The sequence below is a fragment of the Lethenteron reissneri genome, chromosome 50 (genome assembly GCF_015708825.2).
Source record: "Lethenteron reissneri isolate LAM-NWPU_2019-01 chromosome 50, ASM1570882v1, whole genome shotgun sequence".
NCBI lineage: Eukaryota > Metazoa > Chordata > Hyperoartia > Petromyzontiformes > Petromyzontidae > Lethenteron > Lethenteron reissneri.
In genome coordinates, this window is record NC_083828.1 from 3,870,792 (window position 1) to 3,888,791 (window position 18,000).

The following is an 18,000-nucleotide window of genomic DNA, read 5'->3' on the forward strand; positions in this document are numbered from 1 at the left end:
CTCAATTAATGCCACTCCCCCCCACCCCACCCCCGCCTCTACGTTTCAAAAATGCGCTTGGCGGAGCCCCGTTTGGAATCGCTGCTAACGCGTTCACGATTGTCGGCGTTGCTTTCACACACCCAGTTTAATTAAGGACACCAATCAATCAGGGACGAGCTCAGGAATGGATTTGTTCGCCAATCAAGCCGGATCGAATTTGCCCCCCCCACCACCACCGACCCACCCCACCCCCCAACGTGTTGATCCACGTTGTAAATCTGTGTTCTTTCCATGTTTCACGCTCTTCCTCCTCGTCCTCCTGCGGTGTGCTACCATGATCGAATTCCTCTGTCCTCGATGTCTCAGCTCCAGCGCACCGGACCGCTTCAGCCGACCTGCTGACCCCAGAGTCACTCTTGCTGACTCTTGCCGCAGGGGCGTCGTGTTTACTCAACGCACGAGTCCCTAAACTGGCGAAATCAAATCTACGGCATCCTTCTAACGGGAGTGGTTGGGTTTTGTTGTTGTTGTTGTTCCGTGGGTGGGGCGACGTTGCGCTAATAAGCGGTGGATCTCGGTTGGCACCGCAGCGAAGGTGTCCAAAAGAAGACAAAACCGCTACAACACCTGTCCCCGCTGAGAGTTACACCTGGACTCTGCACTAACGTGAACCACGCAGGCGACAGGCTCACCCGGGACTGTGCGAGGTGGCCGTCTGTTTGATTGTTGCGGGCACTCAACATCGGCACTAAAGAGCTTCACCACTCTCCAGTCTCCGTCCTTTATGTCCCAACAGTTCCTGGTGAGCAGCGCCCCACTTCACTCAAGCCCTGGCTTAATTGGAAACGTAATTTACGTGTCCGGACAAATTAGATCTTTCTGCGCACTTTAACAATTTTTTTTCTCACACGACGCCAGTAATGAGAGGTTTCGTTACAGAGATAAAGGTGACATTGTGTTAACGCCGGTGGATTTCAGCAGCACATTACACGATAGCTTTTTTTCGCCCCCTTTGTGATGTCCTTAAACTCGCATTCTTCGCGCAGGGATCTTAACATCGGCAACACGGAGTTATCCAGGCTCGCCGCCAGTTAAGGAGGCCCGGACATCGATTTCCCGCGCATGGTTGTACAAATCCTTCGGAGAAAATTGACCCTCCGTCGTTATAAAGCATGCTGATGAGCTCGAGGCTTAATTACGCTTATTGTGGCTTAACCCAACCAAATTAGGCTGTGCACACACCGTGCAGAAATGTCATTGTGACATCACCGCAGCGCAAGCGCTATTGCCAGTTTGCCGGGATCGATGCAAATTGGGGCGCTGTGCCGATACCTCACCCCGGCCGCGATTAATCAACGTCACTTCCAATGTCACCATCCATCTGTTTGATCGGCGAGGAGGCCCGGGATGGCTCAAGAGAGGGGGGCTGGTCCTAATGCACCGAGCCGGCACCGCCGAGATTCCAGGAATTTATGAACCTCGGGGGCTCTCGTCCAACGTCAATATTTGGATTTTTCGAACGCGGAGCTCGCGATGGCCTAGGCCTAATAATCGTCGACGGCATTCAAAGGAGCGTGATCGGCGCTGCGATGCGCCCCCGTCGCTTGACTTGCCTCGACCGTTCGGCGTTCGTTGGCGCGCGCAGAACGTTGTTCCTCCGGCGCATGACGCAGCGATGCCTCGTGGCCGCGCATCGACGCAGGCCACGAAAAACGAAGCGGCGTGTTTGTTTTGTTTTTCAATTAACCGTAAGGGTGTGTACGCTGGGCCAGATTTATAATGTAGCAAAGAGTTCAAACTTTTTTTTTCTTTCTATTAATCCTCGTGAACACATCATTGCAACTGAAGCTTACACAAACAAACAAAATGCATCCTCCATAATGCAGTTCAGTTTTTTTGTTTTGGGTTAGATCCGCCACCACATGAAGCAGCGGATTAGTGAGGTTTTGTCACGTAAACAAAATATACCAATTCGTTACTCGTTCAGCACACTGGTGTGTTGGAGAGTAAACCCACAACGTTTACAACAACAACAACAACAAAAACCTCTTACGAATAATATTGTTCGCGAAAGCCTACGTATTAAAATGCATCATATTATTTCACCACCTCCAACCCGCTCTGCCTAGATTTCCTGCCCGAAAGAGTGTGGCTTAACAGGGTCATATACTAGGCCCTGGGGGGGGGGGGGTGGGGGGGGTATGGCAAGGGGAAAGAAAGGCATTGCCCGGGCTTTAGGACCGAACTTTGTAGACACCACAAATTCAGTTTCATGGCTGCACAGGCTTAGACCACCACGGGGAGAGGAGTGCAGCGTCACTTTTACGACAGTGGGAGGTGGGAGGGGGGAGGATATGGCGAGAGAGAGGTTTACAATGAAATAAAATCCCAATCGCGTCGGGTGCTGGTGGTCCTGATTGATAGCCAAAGGGGTTTGCCCGTCGCTGCCTTGCTTCAATCCCACAATTGGACACGTATGGACACAGAAGCCAAGACCCTCCTGTCGAGCTTGTGTACACACCATGCTCGCAAAGAATTCTCGGTCCAAGCGCGTTGAAGGAATTGATAATAAATACTCCCTCCTGCACCGTCTACTTTACTTTATGCTCGCCGTTGGCTCCTCTCCGTTAAAGATTGCGCGTAGCAAGCCTCCAACGCGGGTTCGCGCGCGCGTGATGTGTGGACATCGAACGGAGAATTTGTCCTGTTTCGTTATTGTCTCTTGCAGTATCCGAACGTGGCATTTGAAACTGATCCCCAAACACAAATCGTAGATGATAATAATATCCATCATCCATGTGTTGTGGCTTTTATTTTTGGTTCAAATCGCGGGGGGTAAGGGGGTAAGGGGGAAGGCGCAAGCAATTTGAACAGTCGTGCTAGGATTTACACCGTGACTTGGAGTAATAGATGGGCGAAGTGAAAATAAGAAAAGCAATTATGAGAAATTTTAAAAAAAGCATATAAACTCACAAAAACACCAGCGGTGACATCGAGTGGCTGTGTTGAGCCAGACTAAGCTCTACCACCCCCTCCCCCCGCACGCACACTGTGGCCACAGGCGACCAAAATGCACAGAGCTCACAAAATGTAGCGTTGTGATTTTTTTTTACACTACTACACAGGCCACCGACTTGAGGAACGCCACACGGAATTGTGTCTTTGAGTCGACGGCTCGCGAGGCGCAGACCTCGAATCGTTTCCGCTATTCACCTGCTTCAATCGCACCCCGTGACGCTGTGCGCGCGATGAAAAAGTGGTAGATTCGGAGTCCCAACCACTTTGCACGTGAGCGAGTCACACCGAACGGGGGGGGGGGGGGACCCTAAAGGCAGCAATCTTCCTCCCATTTTTTTTTTAAATGAACATGTCACTTGCAGAACGTCTCTGTGTGTGGGTACGCTATTTATCTTGCAATGTCAGTGTGGCAGGATAAGTACGGTAAATGGGCCAAAAAAAGTGTCTACTCATGCGTAACAACGGCAGAGCGGGTTTATGGTGTCAACAGTTTCCACTTAAAATGTTTTAGTTGTTTTAATCCACTGCGAGAGTCTGTTATATATTTGAGCGCGTGTATCACATAACGTGCACACTGGCAGAGGACGTGGCATTTGCTTGTATCGCTAAACAAACAAAAAACCACCCGTGGATTCCTGGCGCCATCAAAGCGTGGCACATTGCTGCCATCACACATTTAAAAAAACTGTCACATGATCAGTTACAGTTGGCCAATGAGGCTTCGGCAGATTGAGAGTTAACCAATCGAGGCGTCAGTGCAAGAAGACAGCCGACCAATCAGATTCCAGCACACAAGAGCCACCCAGGCACTATGCGTCCAAAGGGATTTTTGGAACTTCTTGCCAGTAAATGAACAAATTAAATGAACTTTAATTATTTCACTATATGCGATCTGATACTTGCCACATGATAAAAAAAATAATAGTGTTAACCCTTTTACAGTAATCTGTCTTGTGATGGGATTTTGTTAACAGATAGCAATGTGATTAATAATAATAATGGTGCTTTGTTCTCTTGGGAATAACAACAAAATAAAATACCGTTACAAATAACCACATTGTCACTTTCCGCTCTCTTTTAAAAATCAAAAGATTTTGGTCTCTTCAATAAAATCTAAATATGTTTGACTGCTTTATACAAAGCTCAAAGCTAAAATTTCAGCAACAATAAGTGAAAACTGAAAGATTCCACATTTTAGTTCAAGAACACATGATCCTTCAGTGGCGTATAGCTTTTTCTTTTTTCGTTTTTCAATACATATTTACAAATGGCTCCGTTTTAGCGTTGTCTTGGTCTTCTTGTAGGCCATGATTTTTTTTCAGCAAGTCTTGAAACTTTTTTTTAAAATTAGATGCGTCAGTTTTTTTTCCTTCCCTCCCCCCCCCCCTATCTTCTTAACTCCTTTCTTCTTTTGCCAACATCCTTCAAATTTCAAAGTCCGGCTTTTTCGCTGCTCAGTTTACGCAGGTAATAATATCAGAAGAGCATAGGCTGCGACGGCGATGACGAAGCCTACGCTAGGCCTGTGCATGTGACCATATCCACCAGCGTGGTGAGCAGCCTGTGAAGCTCCAATTCCCGAATCATCTGTTGGGAAATAAACAAAAACATTAACGAAATTCATACAAACGTGCCAAGCAATTGCATGACCGGATCACACACACTTCAGGAAACGTTAGAAATGCACAACTGAAACTTGTTTCAATTGTGGCATGACCCACTGCCCTCTTAAACTCAAGTCTAGTTTTAACCAATGCTATACAAAAAACGACACCTCTTATGTTAAAAAGTAAACCAACTCTTCCCATACGTTCAGGAGAAGAAGACAAATGCTATCCCCAAAATCTTCACGTGGTGCAAGAGGGGGAGAGGGGCGGTGTGTACTTATTCTTCCATTTCTCTCAAACACTACCAGCAAAAAAACCAAGATCGTAAAATAGCGAATGTCTGCATAGCAACGGACGTACCGAGTGGAGTGCCTGCGCACGTTGAATAACTTTAGATTTTACGGTTCAATATTTTTGCGGAGTTAAACGTCCTCTCCGTGGTGTGCATTCAAACGGTGGGGAGGGGAAAAAACCACGCTTGCCAGCTGGGTGCTTAGCCCGCGCCGTGTTGTTTTAATTGGAACCAGCCAACGGGCAGATCGCCGCGGGCCATCGTTTCCGAAAGGGCGGCACCACGAAACCTGTCAATGTTATTTAAGTTCGCCGATAATAAGAGTGAAATGAACGCGAATGAAAGATTCCCTTACTCGAAGCTGAAAGTGATGAATTAGAAAACTTAAAAAAAACTAACTAAAAAGTTGAACTGGCTTTGTTGCAAAACATAATTTGTTTCAGATGACGACTCAAATCATTAGTCTCAAGCGCTGTCCGGTTTTTGTATTATTACTGCGACGAGAGCAAATCGGAGAATTAGCGGAAAATCCGCGTATACCAGGGGGTTAAGGCTCAAAGCTCCGCACAGATGGATTTAATCCACCACACAGTCAGGTTTGTTTTGGAGTTACGCCAATCTGTGCGATCTGCCAATCCGTGCCTGCAAAGTTCTGGAGCACAGGCGTGTGACAACCAGCTCTGAAGTCAGCGGTGGGAATTTCACATTTTCATGATGGGAACCAGTCTCTCGAAAGGACAACCACTATTTACTTTGAACAAATTGGTACTAATTGTATTCAGCACGCAGAGATAACACTGGTCCACACACTTTTTCTGGCATAAGGTATTCCAACGGTAATTTTGGGGTGCTGATTCCAAATCTGCCATCAGTTTTTGTCTATCACATCAGGTTTTTGAGATATCAAATATTGCATTTTCAATAAAAACTGCAGAAGAAAAATATTAAATAACTGTGGATATCTACATAAAATTATATTATAAACACACAATCCTAAAAATACAGCACCATATTTTAACACTGAAGCAGTCACTGACTCGCAACAACTTGCAATCATAAGTGACAGAGTTAATTTCGGGTAAAATCAATGAAAATGGGGTATGCCGATAGCATAAAAATGAGATGTGATAGAGCAAATCTGAGATCAGATTTGGAATCAGCACCCTGAAATTCGTCTAAAACAGCTGCAAAAGTCCAGGCCAGAAAAAAATGTTTTTTGTTGTTGTTGACCAGTGTAATGTAAGATGGTGTAACATCCAAATACTGCCATTTTAGACAATGCTAAACTTCTAAATCTGTTGTAGGTTATGATTTTGATATCAAAAGCTTTCCAAAGAGCTCATTGCAACCGTTATTAAGAAAACACATATCGACCCGTAACATCAAATAAGATTATACGGCCTATCGCGCTTTACAATTTAATTTCCTATTTTCTCTTTACTCAGCGCAAAACTGTCTACTCATTTCCCCGCCACCACTCAAATACAGAAAAATAACAATTGCACTCTTGCGTTGAATATTGACGAAGGCTTCGTTGATGAAATATTGACTTTAGTGTGTTTTGCATCGCATGACATTCATTTAATGTGCTTTTTCCAGCTCGTCTCCTGAACCAATAGGTTCATTTAAATTGTGTTAAAAATGATTAGGTTAATTTTATTCTTTGCCATCCGTCATGTTATCTTACACAAATACTGTGCATGTAAAGTAATGCAGCGTGCAAAACATGCAACAATTTATCACACGTTTTGTGGAGTACAAAGATAAAGACTACAGAGTCAAATGTTGGCTTTGAATAAAGAATGTGCCCATTCAAGAACTTCATTAAAATAACAAGGCTTTTTGAATTTCATGCCAAATATTTACCCGGGAAAGTTTAACCGCACCTCAAGGCTACTTTTTCACAGGGATGCTTTTTTTGGCCAATTCCATAAATGAGTCTTTGGCTTCAGGTGTAAGAAAAGCAGAAAAAATCGGAGAAAAGGTGTGATACTCAGACTCGTAAACGGTAATCCCATGAGCAATGAAGCTATTTTTGACAGATGCCCAGTAGGGGACACGGAGTCAAAAAATCACTGCCACCCTGCCTGTAACACCTGACTCAAACTCGTGGCCATCCATCCAAGCATCGACCAGGCAAAAAAAAACCCTGCTTAGCTTCCCTGCGCTCACGTGATCACGTGCGTAAAAGTAGATGTGTTGGGGGGCGTGGATGGCCACAGAACAGACAACGACGACACTGAATGCGTTCCAAACGACCTGCAGGCAGTCCCCCCCCACCCCGCCCCCACTTTCACGATGCAAAGCGATCCTGGAAAACTCCGTCGTTGTAAATCGAGCCCAATTTTTCCCGTGGACAGTAGAAACGGTAGAAATTTCACTTGCCGATGTGTGTTTTTTTTACCCCACAAAAAAACACTCTAGAATAACAAAAATCTCCACGCCAAGTCACATCGGAGGAAACCAGGCCGACTCCGTTCAAGGGTTCGGAGTCGTGTACGAAGATGCGTCGTGAATCGACCCACGGTGGCACTGTGTCAACGAACGTGAATGGGGTTCGTCGCAAACCGGAGGCTGCCTTGTACTGCGAGAGCTGAAGCTCTGCATCTCTTCTCTCGTGCCTCCCAGCACCCACAATATTGACCCAAAGTTATTTGAAAATGCGTATTTGACATTGCCATTGGTAATGCTCCCAATTTAATGTTGGCCTGGGCTCTGTGCACCAGAATGCGATTCATTCATATTTAATGACGTGTGTATATATATATGAAAAGGCAAAGGAAGTGTTTGAAAAATTAATTCTCGTCCTGGTTAATATTTAAGTTAGATTTCCTGAAAACAAATCAGCATTCCCTTACAAACAAGCCGCGTGCTTGTTAGCGATACAAATGTGACACGATTTGTGCAGAAAAAAAAGAAAAGATAATATGAATGGTATCCTTTTCTGGAGGCTTCGAATGGCATCGCCAATGCTAATGCATCACAGTGGTCCATTTTGTATTGTGCAAAGTTATCTAATTGATGGGAAAGCAGCGTACAGCATTCCATTCAATGCTAGCCGAGCTACAGTTTAAAATAAAGTCCAAAACGTGTATAAATAAGCCTTTACACACAAGTAGACAAATGAATAAAAATAGTGTGCCAGCTACGTTTAGACGTTATAGATTTTACTTCCTGGTTCGTAATTATTTTGTAAACATCGATTTTGGCGAAGTGCAGTGGCTAATACACGTGCAAAGAAGCACATTTATTTTAAAATATATATATAAAAGGTTAACGTTCCTCTGCTTGTAAATTCACAGCGCTGTTAGTGCGAGACATTTTAAATAATTACGCGGGGCCTAGTTAAGTTGGCTAATGCGCGCGGAGATAAACGTGGTGTCGAGGTCAACACGGTATTGTGTGAATACCCATAATGCCTTGCAAGTTTCTGCATGAGCACGTGCACAGGCGGAGCAGCCAGACCAAGTTGATGGGAGGATTTAATAAGGCAGTGTTTAGTTATGAAAAACGGCGCGTGACAATCTTAACACGCCTTAAGCCATCGGTTAAAAAACGCCTCCTCAATAATTATCCCGTTCCACGTTACCATTTTTATTAGATAGGGGAATTTAGCACCGCGACGACATTTACGCAAACCAGTTTGCAGCGATTTCCAGCTCATTAAGAGCGCATGTCCGGTTTATAACGCAATTACACTCCACAGTCACGCTCTTCTCTTTACATGCGAAATAGAAATTAAAGAGTAAAAAAACACAACACAGGCACAGCAAGGCAAAGCAAAAAGGGGCAAAGCAGAGATAAAAATAGAATGAACTTAAAAGCATTTTGGCGCAAACACATTTTAAAAATAAGATTGCGCTAAAGCTGGGTTTTGTTGTTGTTGTTTTATACTGTATTCGTGGTTAGCGGGAGGGTAATCGCGAGATTAGCGTCGGGGTGGTATTAGTAGTAGGGTCATGCGCTAACCTGCTTGTTCTTCCGAAGAATCCGATTTGCTGTTTACACTCACGGACGAGCCCTGACCAGCCGTCATCTTAGTGGTGGTGCCTGCACGGACATCAGAGGGTTAAAAGTAAAATTAAGTAAGGTGACGAGTACTCGAAGTAATTATCGCAACTGTAGTGGTCGTAAGTAGTAGTAGTAGTGGCGGCGGCGGCGGTGGTGGTGGTGATGATCGACAGCAAAGTCGTCGAACATTTAAATCGTCCAGATTCAGCGTCGCGAGGAGGTGGCCGAGGCTTCGCCGACCGGTGATTTGCCGCGTCGCCGTTAGGGACCATGATGCCGACGCGCCTTCATAAACGGAGACGACATCGAATTTTCTTCAAGACAAGAAACTAAAACTTTTAGTTTTTTTTTTATTTGCCAGGTGAGGCCCACTGAGCTATTTGGTTCTAGATTTGAAGCTTTCGTGACTGCAAGGATTCATATTCTTAGGTTTTTTCGGTAAAGTCACGTAGGTAAAAAAATTTAATTAATAAGCTATCGTGCTGTGACGGTTCCACCTGAAGACGGAGGCTTGTGTTGCCTCCGAAACGTCGTGACTTTTATTTTATTTTACTTTTACTAATTCTAATTTAAAAATTACCTACGTGACTTTACCGAAAAAACCTAAGAATATGAACTATTTGGCTTTGTTTTTCAGAAGCCACCTGGCCGCAAATGATAGGTCATAGAAAGTGGCTCATCATGTGAACATTTATAGTAGCAGCCAAATATTCAAAACGCATGATGTTGATTCTAAATGTGGGGGGAAAGAGAGAGACACGCAAACTCCAAATATACAGGCGCCAGGGTCGGGATCGATCCCACGAGCCCTCAACCTCCTACATACTAGGCGAGGTAGTTAACATCTTTCGCCATGGCCCGGGGTATCTGCCCCGGTGCTTTGACGAGCACGCACGGGGCGATGCTCGCCTCCCACTGGTAGGGGGCCGTGAAAATTCCACATTCCTAGGGCAAAGGCGTGCATGTAAAAATCGACGCCTGTAAAGGAACACGAGAGGCTGGGGGGGGGGGTGGGTTCAGTCGACCCCTGGCCAGGGTTCGAAATGACAGGTCTGTCCAGGTGTGCAGCCGAGTGCTCGAAGCACAGCGCCACCCTGTCGCATACAGCCCACGCCGTGCGCTACAATGTGTTCACGGCTGATCCGTGTCTCTCTCTGCCCATGCCCGATCAGCTGACATGAAGTTACGTGAGGCTCGCTCATTGTTAACGCATTGCCAACGACAATGCCGGTGAGCTCAAAAGCATTGCAGCGGGCTGCACGAACAATGCCAGGCGTGGCTGTGATATCGACAGCTCGATTATATTTCACAAAGGTACTGGACGCACTGTTGTTGTTGATGTTGTTAGAAGTCGAATTTGTGTTTTTTGGTGACGATGCCAGTTTGGTTCGGCAGTTGCAAACGAAAGGCAGAGGCTGCTGTCGAGTAACGCTGACACAAAATAAACACGTGACTAAAATAATGATGATGGCAACAACAATGACAATAATAATGATACAGCAATAAGAAAAAAAAGTAACAAAATGCTCACAAAGCTGATATATTTGGGAAATTTGAGTAAATGCTAAATAGATTGTATTACTAATAGCGAGTTGGCAGTACACGGTATTATGTTTTTTTTAAAACAAAACTCTCAAACATGGAATACTCATGTTGGCGGTGCATACAAATGTGCGGCAAACTCTATACATTTCGATTTAGAGCTTTAGTGACTTTAGGGATTCATATTCTTGGTTCTTTCGGTAAAGTCACGTAGAAGGGAAATAATAAAATAATAAAACAAAAAATAATAAAGTTAAATATGTTTTTTTTTTATTTCCCTTCTACGTAACTTTACCGAAGTCCTCACTTTCGTGAGGACTTGAAAAATGCACCACCAGCCACTGTCAAGTCTGTCTTCAATGTCATAATGACACGGGCATTGTCGCGCGCGACTCAATTCATTTGCACCACGTGGGCAAAGCGAGCGCGGTTTGTGGATATCGCACGTAACGATTTAACAGGCGGCAACCCCGTGGCCGAGAGAAACCCAACGCGTTCGTCAGGAGCACGTCAGGGTGACGTTTCGGGCCATGGACCTTCTTCTTCGAGATTTCTCGGCCATGGAGAAAAGCCATTTGCCAATTATACACTTTTTTTTTTCTTTGCAGAGTGCAGTGCTATTGACGAACGTGCCGTGCGTTTTGTTGCTGGCGCTCGGTGCGCCACTGCCAACGACTCAACGGCAATGCTTCCGCTTTTTTCTTCTTGGTTCTTTCGGTAAAGTCACGTAGAAGGAAAATAATAAAATAATAAAAATAAAACTTAATAAAATTATTCTCACGACGTTTCGGCCACAACGCAAGCAGCCGTCTTCAGGTGGAGAACAGGTCTGTCGAGAAGGCAGAGTCTTATTATTTTCCTTCTACGTGACTTTACCGAAAGAACCAAGAAGATGAATCCCTGCAGTCACGAAAGCTTTAAATCGAAATGCTTCCGCCGTTTAAGGACGTGTTAAAATCCAGCGTGCGCATGCGCGCCTGGTTATACACGCCGCACGTGTTGACAATGTACCTCCGTAATTGCAGCACAACGATGCGCACAATGCCCGGTAAATAATGCATACCTGTCTGTGATCAACAGACCGGCATATTTTCTCCAAATCACTCGGAAATCAAAAAAAATGTGCCCATCCCGAAGGCTACGTGCGTGCATGTCCTTGGGGGGGGAATGCAGTGTGAAGATGAGAAAACACAAACAGCTACCCGCCCAGCCTCAAGAGCTACCACTTAGGGAGTGACTGACTCATGCACGGAAGTTTGTTTTGAAGGTATGAAGGGACAGACTAATGAGTGAACGAGCAAGGCAGAGGGCCCACTTCTCCTCCTCTCGACACGAATGGAATTGGGTGGAGTGGGACGTATTCCAAAATACAGTAAAGGCCACTAATGATAAATATATGCGGGTTACAAAAAAAAAAGAATGTCTAATCGTCTCCACGCTCGATCATGGTCGGGGGATGGATTGTCTTCTCCTCTGTGGCCTTGAACCAATAGTGTACATTCTACATTCTCATGACGGGAGCAAGTCGACCCCATAGCATAGCCACAGGCGACTCCCCCCACAAAGTGGTACTAATTTTATCGACCACGAACTGCGAGCTTTGCCCTCTCACCTACGGGCCACAACTACTGCATGAAAACCAAACAGTTGATGCCGATGATTGCGTAGGAAAGCCTCATTGAGTCTCGAGATGTGATTTTAGGAGAATGCCCCATTAGAATGTTTGACCACTTCCCTACATTAACAAGTCAAAGTGATTTCCTGGCTCAAATGAGCATTGAGGCATTGGCGCTTATCTCGTGTTAACAGTCCTGCAGAGCCAGTGGTAGAAACTCCACATCGCTATGGCAGGGGCAAGCCTATTCTACAGGACAACCACTGTTTACTTTCCTACAAGATGGTACCCACTTTATCGACCCCTGGGGGACAATTGATGAGCTGAGTCAACCGCCCCTCAACCAGCGTGTGAACTCGAAAACCTTCAGAGCCGCTCGCTCAATCAACCGTGAGCCACGGGGCCGGATAATTTCTGAACAAATTCGATCTGATGGCCACGCTTATAAGTAGCGATTGGGGTTACTTGTGCCATAGCCAGGTAGATTTGTAGGACTTCTTAAAGAGGAATAAACAACACACTGGATAATGGAGACAATTTGACGATCCAATGCTCTCCCAATGGGGCTCACACGATTGCCAAAATTTGGTTATTTTCTACAAAGGCAACAGCTTCAAACGCGCACACGCGATGACTTGCAGAAAGGCACAATAAATTTGGCCAAAAAAAACATTCTAAATATGGCAATGAAAAAATATGTTTCGTCCTTCCTGTCGCCAATGCGCAAATTAGGAAGCATGTCCTGACGGCGTGCATCACCGGACACTTAATTGAGAACGGAGCCGTGTATTTATCTCTGAGGGCGCAACACAAATGTCAGAGAGAGAACTGCTTTGTAACGGTCATCATTATCATCAGCGCGTGACCCCAAGGCAAGAAGGCAGCGCAGTCAAACGTTTACCCGCCTCCGTGTTTTAACTAACGGCACACGCTCGCCTTCCAGAAGCCAACGGCGCGTGGGAAACAAAGCGACCGATAACCGTGCGTCCTCTTGATGTGCAAATTCCTTTGTCAAGGCGCTCTTCCCCCTCCAACCCAGCTTAAATATACGCTGCCGACAGACCTGTTCTTCACCTGAGGACGGCTGCTTGTGTTGTGGCCGAAACGTCGTGAGAATTATTTTATTATGTTTTTATTTGTATTACTTTATTATTTCCATTCTACGTGACTTTACCGAAAGAACCAAGAAGATGAACCGTGCGTCGTTTGCCCTGGGTTCAGGGTGCTGATGAGACCGTTAATTGATGAGCGTTTGTTTTGTGTTGTTGGGACTTCATATTCTTAGGTTTTTTCGGTAAAGTCATGTAGGTAAAACATCAAAATTAATAAAAAATAAAATAAAATAAAGATCACGACGTTTCGGAGGCAACACAAGTCTCCGTCATCAGGTGGGACCATCACAGCCAGATTAGCTGCATCAAGTGAGCTAATCTGGCTGTGACGGTCCCACCTGATGACGGAGACTTGTGTTGCCTCCGAAACGTCGTGATCTTTATTTTATTTTATTTTTTATAAATTTTGATGTTTTACCTACGTGACTTTACCGAAAAAACCTAAGAATATGAATCCTTGCAGTCACGAAAGCTTCAAATCTAGAATTGTTGGGACTTTTGAATGAAACAACGAGACTGGAGAATTCCCTGCGTTGCCTAAAGCGCAAATCACCGACAACGTCGTCGCAACTCATCGGAGGTTGGATGTTAAAAGCAGGGATGTTACCTTGTTATTTTTACTTGGATGGGTGACTAATTGGGAATGCCAGGTGTTATAGGCTCGGGTGTGCGAGGTGGCCATTTGATAACGGTACGACGATGGATCCTTGAATCTATCTCTGCGGACCTTTTGGTGTTACTTCCTCGTATGTGTGAATTCTCTGCAGGCACTTGGGTTTCTTCCTGAGTGCCAAACACTCTATCAAACTATTAAAACTATTTAACAATTTTTATTCCACCGGGTAAGGCCCACTGAGCAATATAACTCTTTTTTAGAAGCAACCTGCCCACAAATGATAACTCAATGAAGCGGCTTATCACGTGGAAATTTATAGCAGCCGAATACTCTAAGCGCATGTGGATTCTAAATGTGGAGGGGAAAAACCGAAAGGACCCACACCACCTCGGGGAGAGAGAGACACGCAGGGTCGGGATCGAACCCACGACTTCCTGTATACCAGGCGAGGTAGTTAACATCTCGCCACCACTGTGCCTCCATTCCACTCCACCCATCATCATCATCATCCCTCCAGGTGAAATTAGATGATAACCACTTTGTGGGGAAGCCAATTGTCATCACCCTACCGAGAGACGGCTGGGACCCGCTTTAGCGATCTGCCAACAGGACACAACAGAGATGTGTGTTGCCCCATCGCTTTTGTAAGAGGCGGGAAAATTTCACTCTCACCGTAATTATTCACAGAGACGGCTCAATAATGTCACGTGCTTCACAGCCGTGGGGGAAGGTGGGGGCGGGGGGGAAGGTTTGGGGCTTGCTATGAATTGCCCGAGCCGAACCTGAGACCTATTCGGGGATTCTTGCGGATTCTTGTGGATCCTGCGCAAATTTTCACGACTACGAGCAGCCACAAAGCGGGGGGCCATTCGACCCATCGCGAATTCCGAGGGCGGCGGGAGAAACTCAACGCCGCTGGCCGTGGTTGCACAGGGCTGCTGCCTTGTTGAACGCCCGAGCCGTCGCTCGCATTGTTAACACGCCCCCCCCCCCCCCGCCCGCCATCTCCCGTAATGTCTGAAAGATATGGAGGAGACCTTTTTTTAACAATTGCAATGCGTGACATCCACTCGGTGCGGCTAAGACAAATGTAAATGCGGGCAGTCGATGCCAATTTACTCCCGGTGTAACCAGCCCGCGGGCTTGAACCGGAGACCCATGGACAGGGAGGCAGTGACCTATTCCAACGGGAGCGGGGGGGGGGGTATTCAAGATACGACTGCGGGACCCCCTCCTCCTTCCTCCCGACTCACTTTTGCTGAAACAGCTACGGATTCATCTTCTTGGTTCTGTCGGTAAAGTCACGTAGAAGGGAAATAATAAAATAATAAAAATAAAACACAATTAAATATAATTCTCACGACGTTTCGGCCACAACGCAAGCAGCCATGCTCAGTTGAAGAAACAGAGATGTCGGAAAGACAGCGTCCTAAACATTTTATTATTTCCCTTCTACGTGACTTTACCGAAAGAACCAAGAATATGAATCCCTGCAGTCACGAAAGCTTTAAAAAAGCTCCGGATGGTTTTAAATCCGTATGCAATAATACGTAGGCTATGATTGTATATATTATTGTAGTTAAACTGTGTATTGGGTAAATTGAAACTTGACAAATTTGCATTCAATTAATTCGAATTTGCCATTTATTTACCAACGAAAGCATCGCCGACTCTCGACACCCATTTTTGGGATGATTTGACGAATTCCATTTTCGAAAGGAAGGTTGCATATTCGATCGTGGGTTTGGGACTAGACTGAGCTCATTATCCCTCGAGGGTGATATAAAATAAATACTACGCGATTGGAATTCAAGAGTACAATCGGGACAGTGAGTTGATCTCGTCAATGATCGACTCAAATATTGTAATCGACTACTTTCCAAATTGTCAGCCGACACAACATCCTGCCTCCCCTGAAGGAGGGAAACCCCTTTGAAAGCCACGCCCAGTGTGACATCACCAAACGCCGCCCATCACCTCCTGTCCAGCGGCGCACGTGGCAACAGAGGCGACACCACCCCCCCCCCCCACCAACTGTTTTCGTGTTATCCAATTAGTCGACGTGCTAAAACCGGTCAACAAAAAAAAAAGCATTTTTTTCTGGCCTGGACTTTTGCAGCTGTTTTAGACTAATTTCAGGGTGCTGATTCCAAATCTGATCTCAGATTCGCTCTATCACATCTCATTTTTATGCTATCGGCATACTCCATTTTCATTGATTTTACCCGAAATTAACTCTGTCACTTATGATTGCAAGTTGTTGAGAGTCAGTGACTGCTTTAGTGTTAAAATATGGTGCTGTATTTTTAGGATAGTGTGTTTATAATATAATTTTATGTAGATATCCACATTTATTTAATATTCTTCTTCTGCAGTTTTTATTGAATCTCAAAAACCTGATGTGATAGACAAAAACTGATGCCAGATTTGGAATTAGCACCCCAAAATTACATGAAAACCGTTGGAATACCTTATGCCAGAAAACGTGTGTTGACCAGTGTTATCGGATAGCCCAGTTCTCAAGGGTGGTTACCGTGCATGAAAAAAGCCGCTACCATAGGAACGTGGAATTTCCAGCACTGGCTCAGGGCTGCTCGAATGCTGCTGGAAGCCTGTGAAAGAGAGCTGCTTTATAGCTCATAGGATTCCTCAGGCATGAATAAATAAGAAAGCATCGGTGTGTCCCAAGAGTATATATTTTTTTTTGACGGTCCTACTTTGGGATGTTTGACCAATTCCTGAACGGAGTATTTCGTGTGTTACAGGAAGAGTGCCTGGAGAAAGCCAGTAGATAAGAGTGGATAAACACTCCCCGTACACGCACGCTGTCTGTGTATTCTCCTAACAGTGGTGCACGGGCAGATAATGAAGAAATTAATCATTCTTTGAATACGCATCGCTCAATTAATTACCACGTAATATTCTTTATCCAGAGAATTTAATTACGGTCACTTGAGCGACAGTAATTGCGTAGGAATGCCACACCCCGCCATAAATTTTGTTAGTAAATAAGCTCCCCCTGCAAAGCTGACTCCTTGGCCTAATTAGTGCTAGTGACAGCGCATTCACAAATTATCTCAAAATGACGGAATGAAAATGGTCGTTATTGACACGATTAGGTGCTCTGAAGTGTCAGTCGGCTGGAATTTTAAAGACATCCGAGACAATGTTTTTGTTTGTTTAAATAACTGTCGATACGTCTGCCCCAGGGGGGGGGGTGGTGGCTAAGCAAGGTCATGGGCATGCAAAGAAAGCGCACAGGTGGAGGGCATTTTAATGAGCAAATTTAACTGTGTCCAAGACACCAAAAGGATCCGGGAGTGGCACAGCTGCTGCCTTAGACCCTTAATTCCATTATTAAATAGCCAATTATCTCGCCCGAGTTTGGCACGGAGACAAACTAATGGTGGGAGCGATAATAATTATCACATCAATGATAATAAACAGGCTGATTAAATTAAAGGGGGTAAATAATTGCCGTCGTTACCGTGCTCACGCTAACGTCATTTTAATGCCATTATTTGGTAATAATTCATACGGGGGGGGGGGGGGGGGGCGCTGTCAGCCGGTGCTAATTGAGCCGGAAAAGCAGTTTGGAGAGGGACTCACTATAATTAGCTCACCGGCGAGTAAGCTGCGCACGATGAACCCGCCCCGACTTCAGATCAATATTAGGCTAACATCGGTGGCGACTGATATCTGAACCGGCCCTGAGCCCTCTCCCCTCCTTTCAGCAAACCACGCTGGGCCGCCCTGGTGAAGTATGCGCTCAAACAACCCATACGAGCGACAAGGTGCGGTGAGGCCTTTATCCAGCAGTGGATAGAAGGACGTTGCGGATGACGACGATTATGATGATGCTGGCGCTGGTGGTTGCGCTAACAGTTGGCACGATAGGAGGCACAGCTGGTGCATCTGCCAGTCGTCTCAGTCAGTCAGTCCACGGCACCTGGGTCTGTCCCGTGACATTCCTGTCATCGAGCCTTCGACACTTCACTTGGCCTCAAAGTGCACCCGGCCTGGCACAGACGCCGGCCGTGGTGACGTCGCTTCGTTGGCGAATGGTGGGTATTGGTATTGTGGTCGCAGTGGTGATTCGCGTCTGTGGTGTATTGGCCCATACGGACGAGTCGAAGAAACGCGTATGTTGTTTCCTCGACTTGACCACATCAGTCATTCAAGCTCGAGGTCAACATGTCATCGCA

At 45.6% G+C, this 18,000-nt stretch overlaps 1 protein-coding gene across 3 annotated transcripts in view; it reads right to left on the bottom strand.

The window, feature by feature from the left end:
• Positions 1-223: 223 nt before the first annotated feature.
• Positions 224-18,000, bottom strand: part of LOC133355244 (ephrin-A5-like) — a 193,485-nt gene continuing 175,708 nt past the window's right edge. The window contains exons 4-5 of one of the 3 annotated variants that reach the window (XM_061572624.1): positions 8,869-8,949; positions 224-4,587 (exon numbers count right to left, since the gene is read on the bottom strand). In XM_061572624.1, coding sequence (XP_061428608.1) covers positions 4,460-4,587; positions 8,869-8,949 — 209 coding nt within the window. In that variant the 3' untranslated portion in view covers positions 224-4,459. Of the gene's footprint in view, positions 4,588-8,868; positions 8,962-18,000 lie in introns of all 3 variants that reach the window. The other 2 variants (XM_061572623.1, XM_061572625.1) reach the window with 2 other exon arrangements.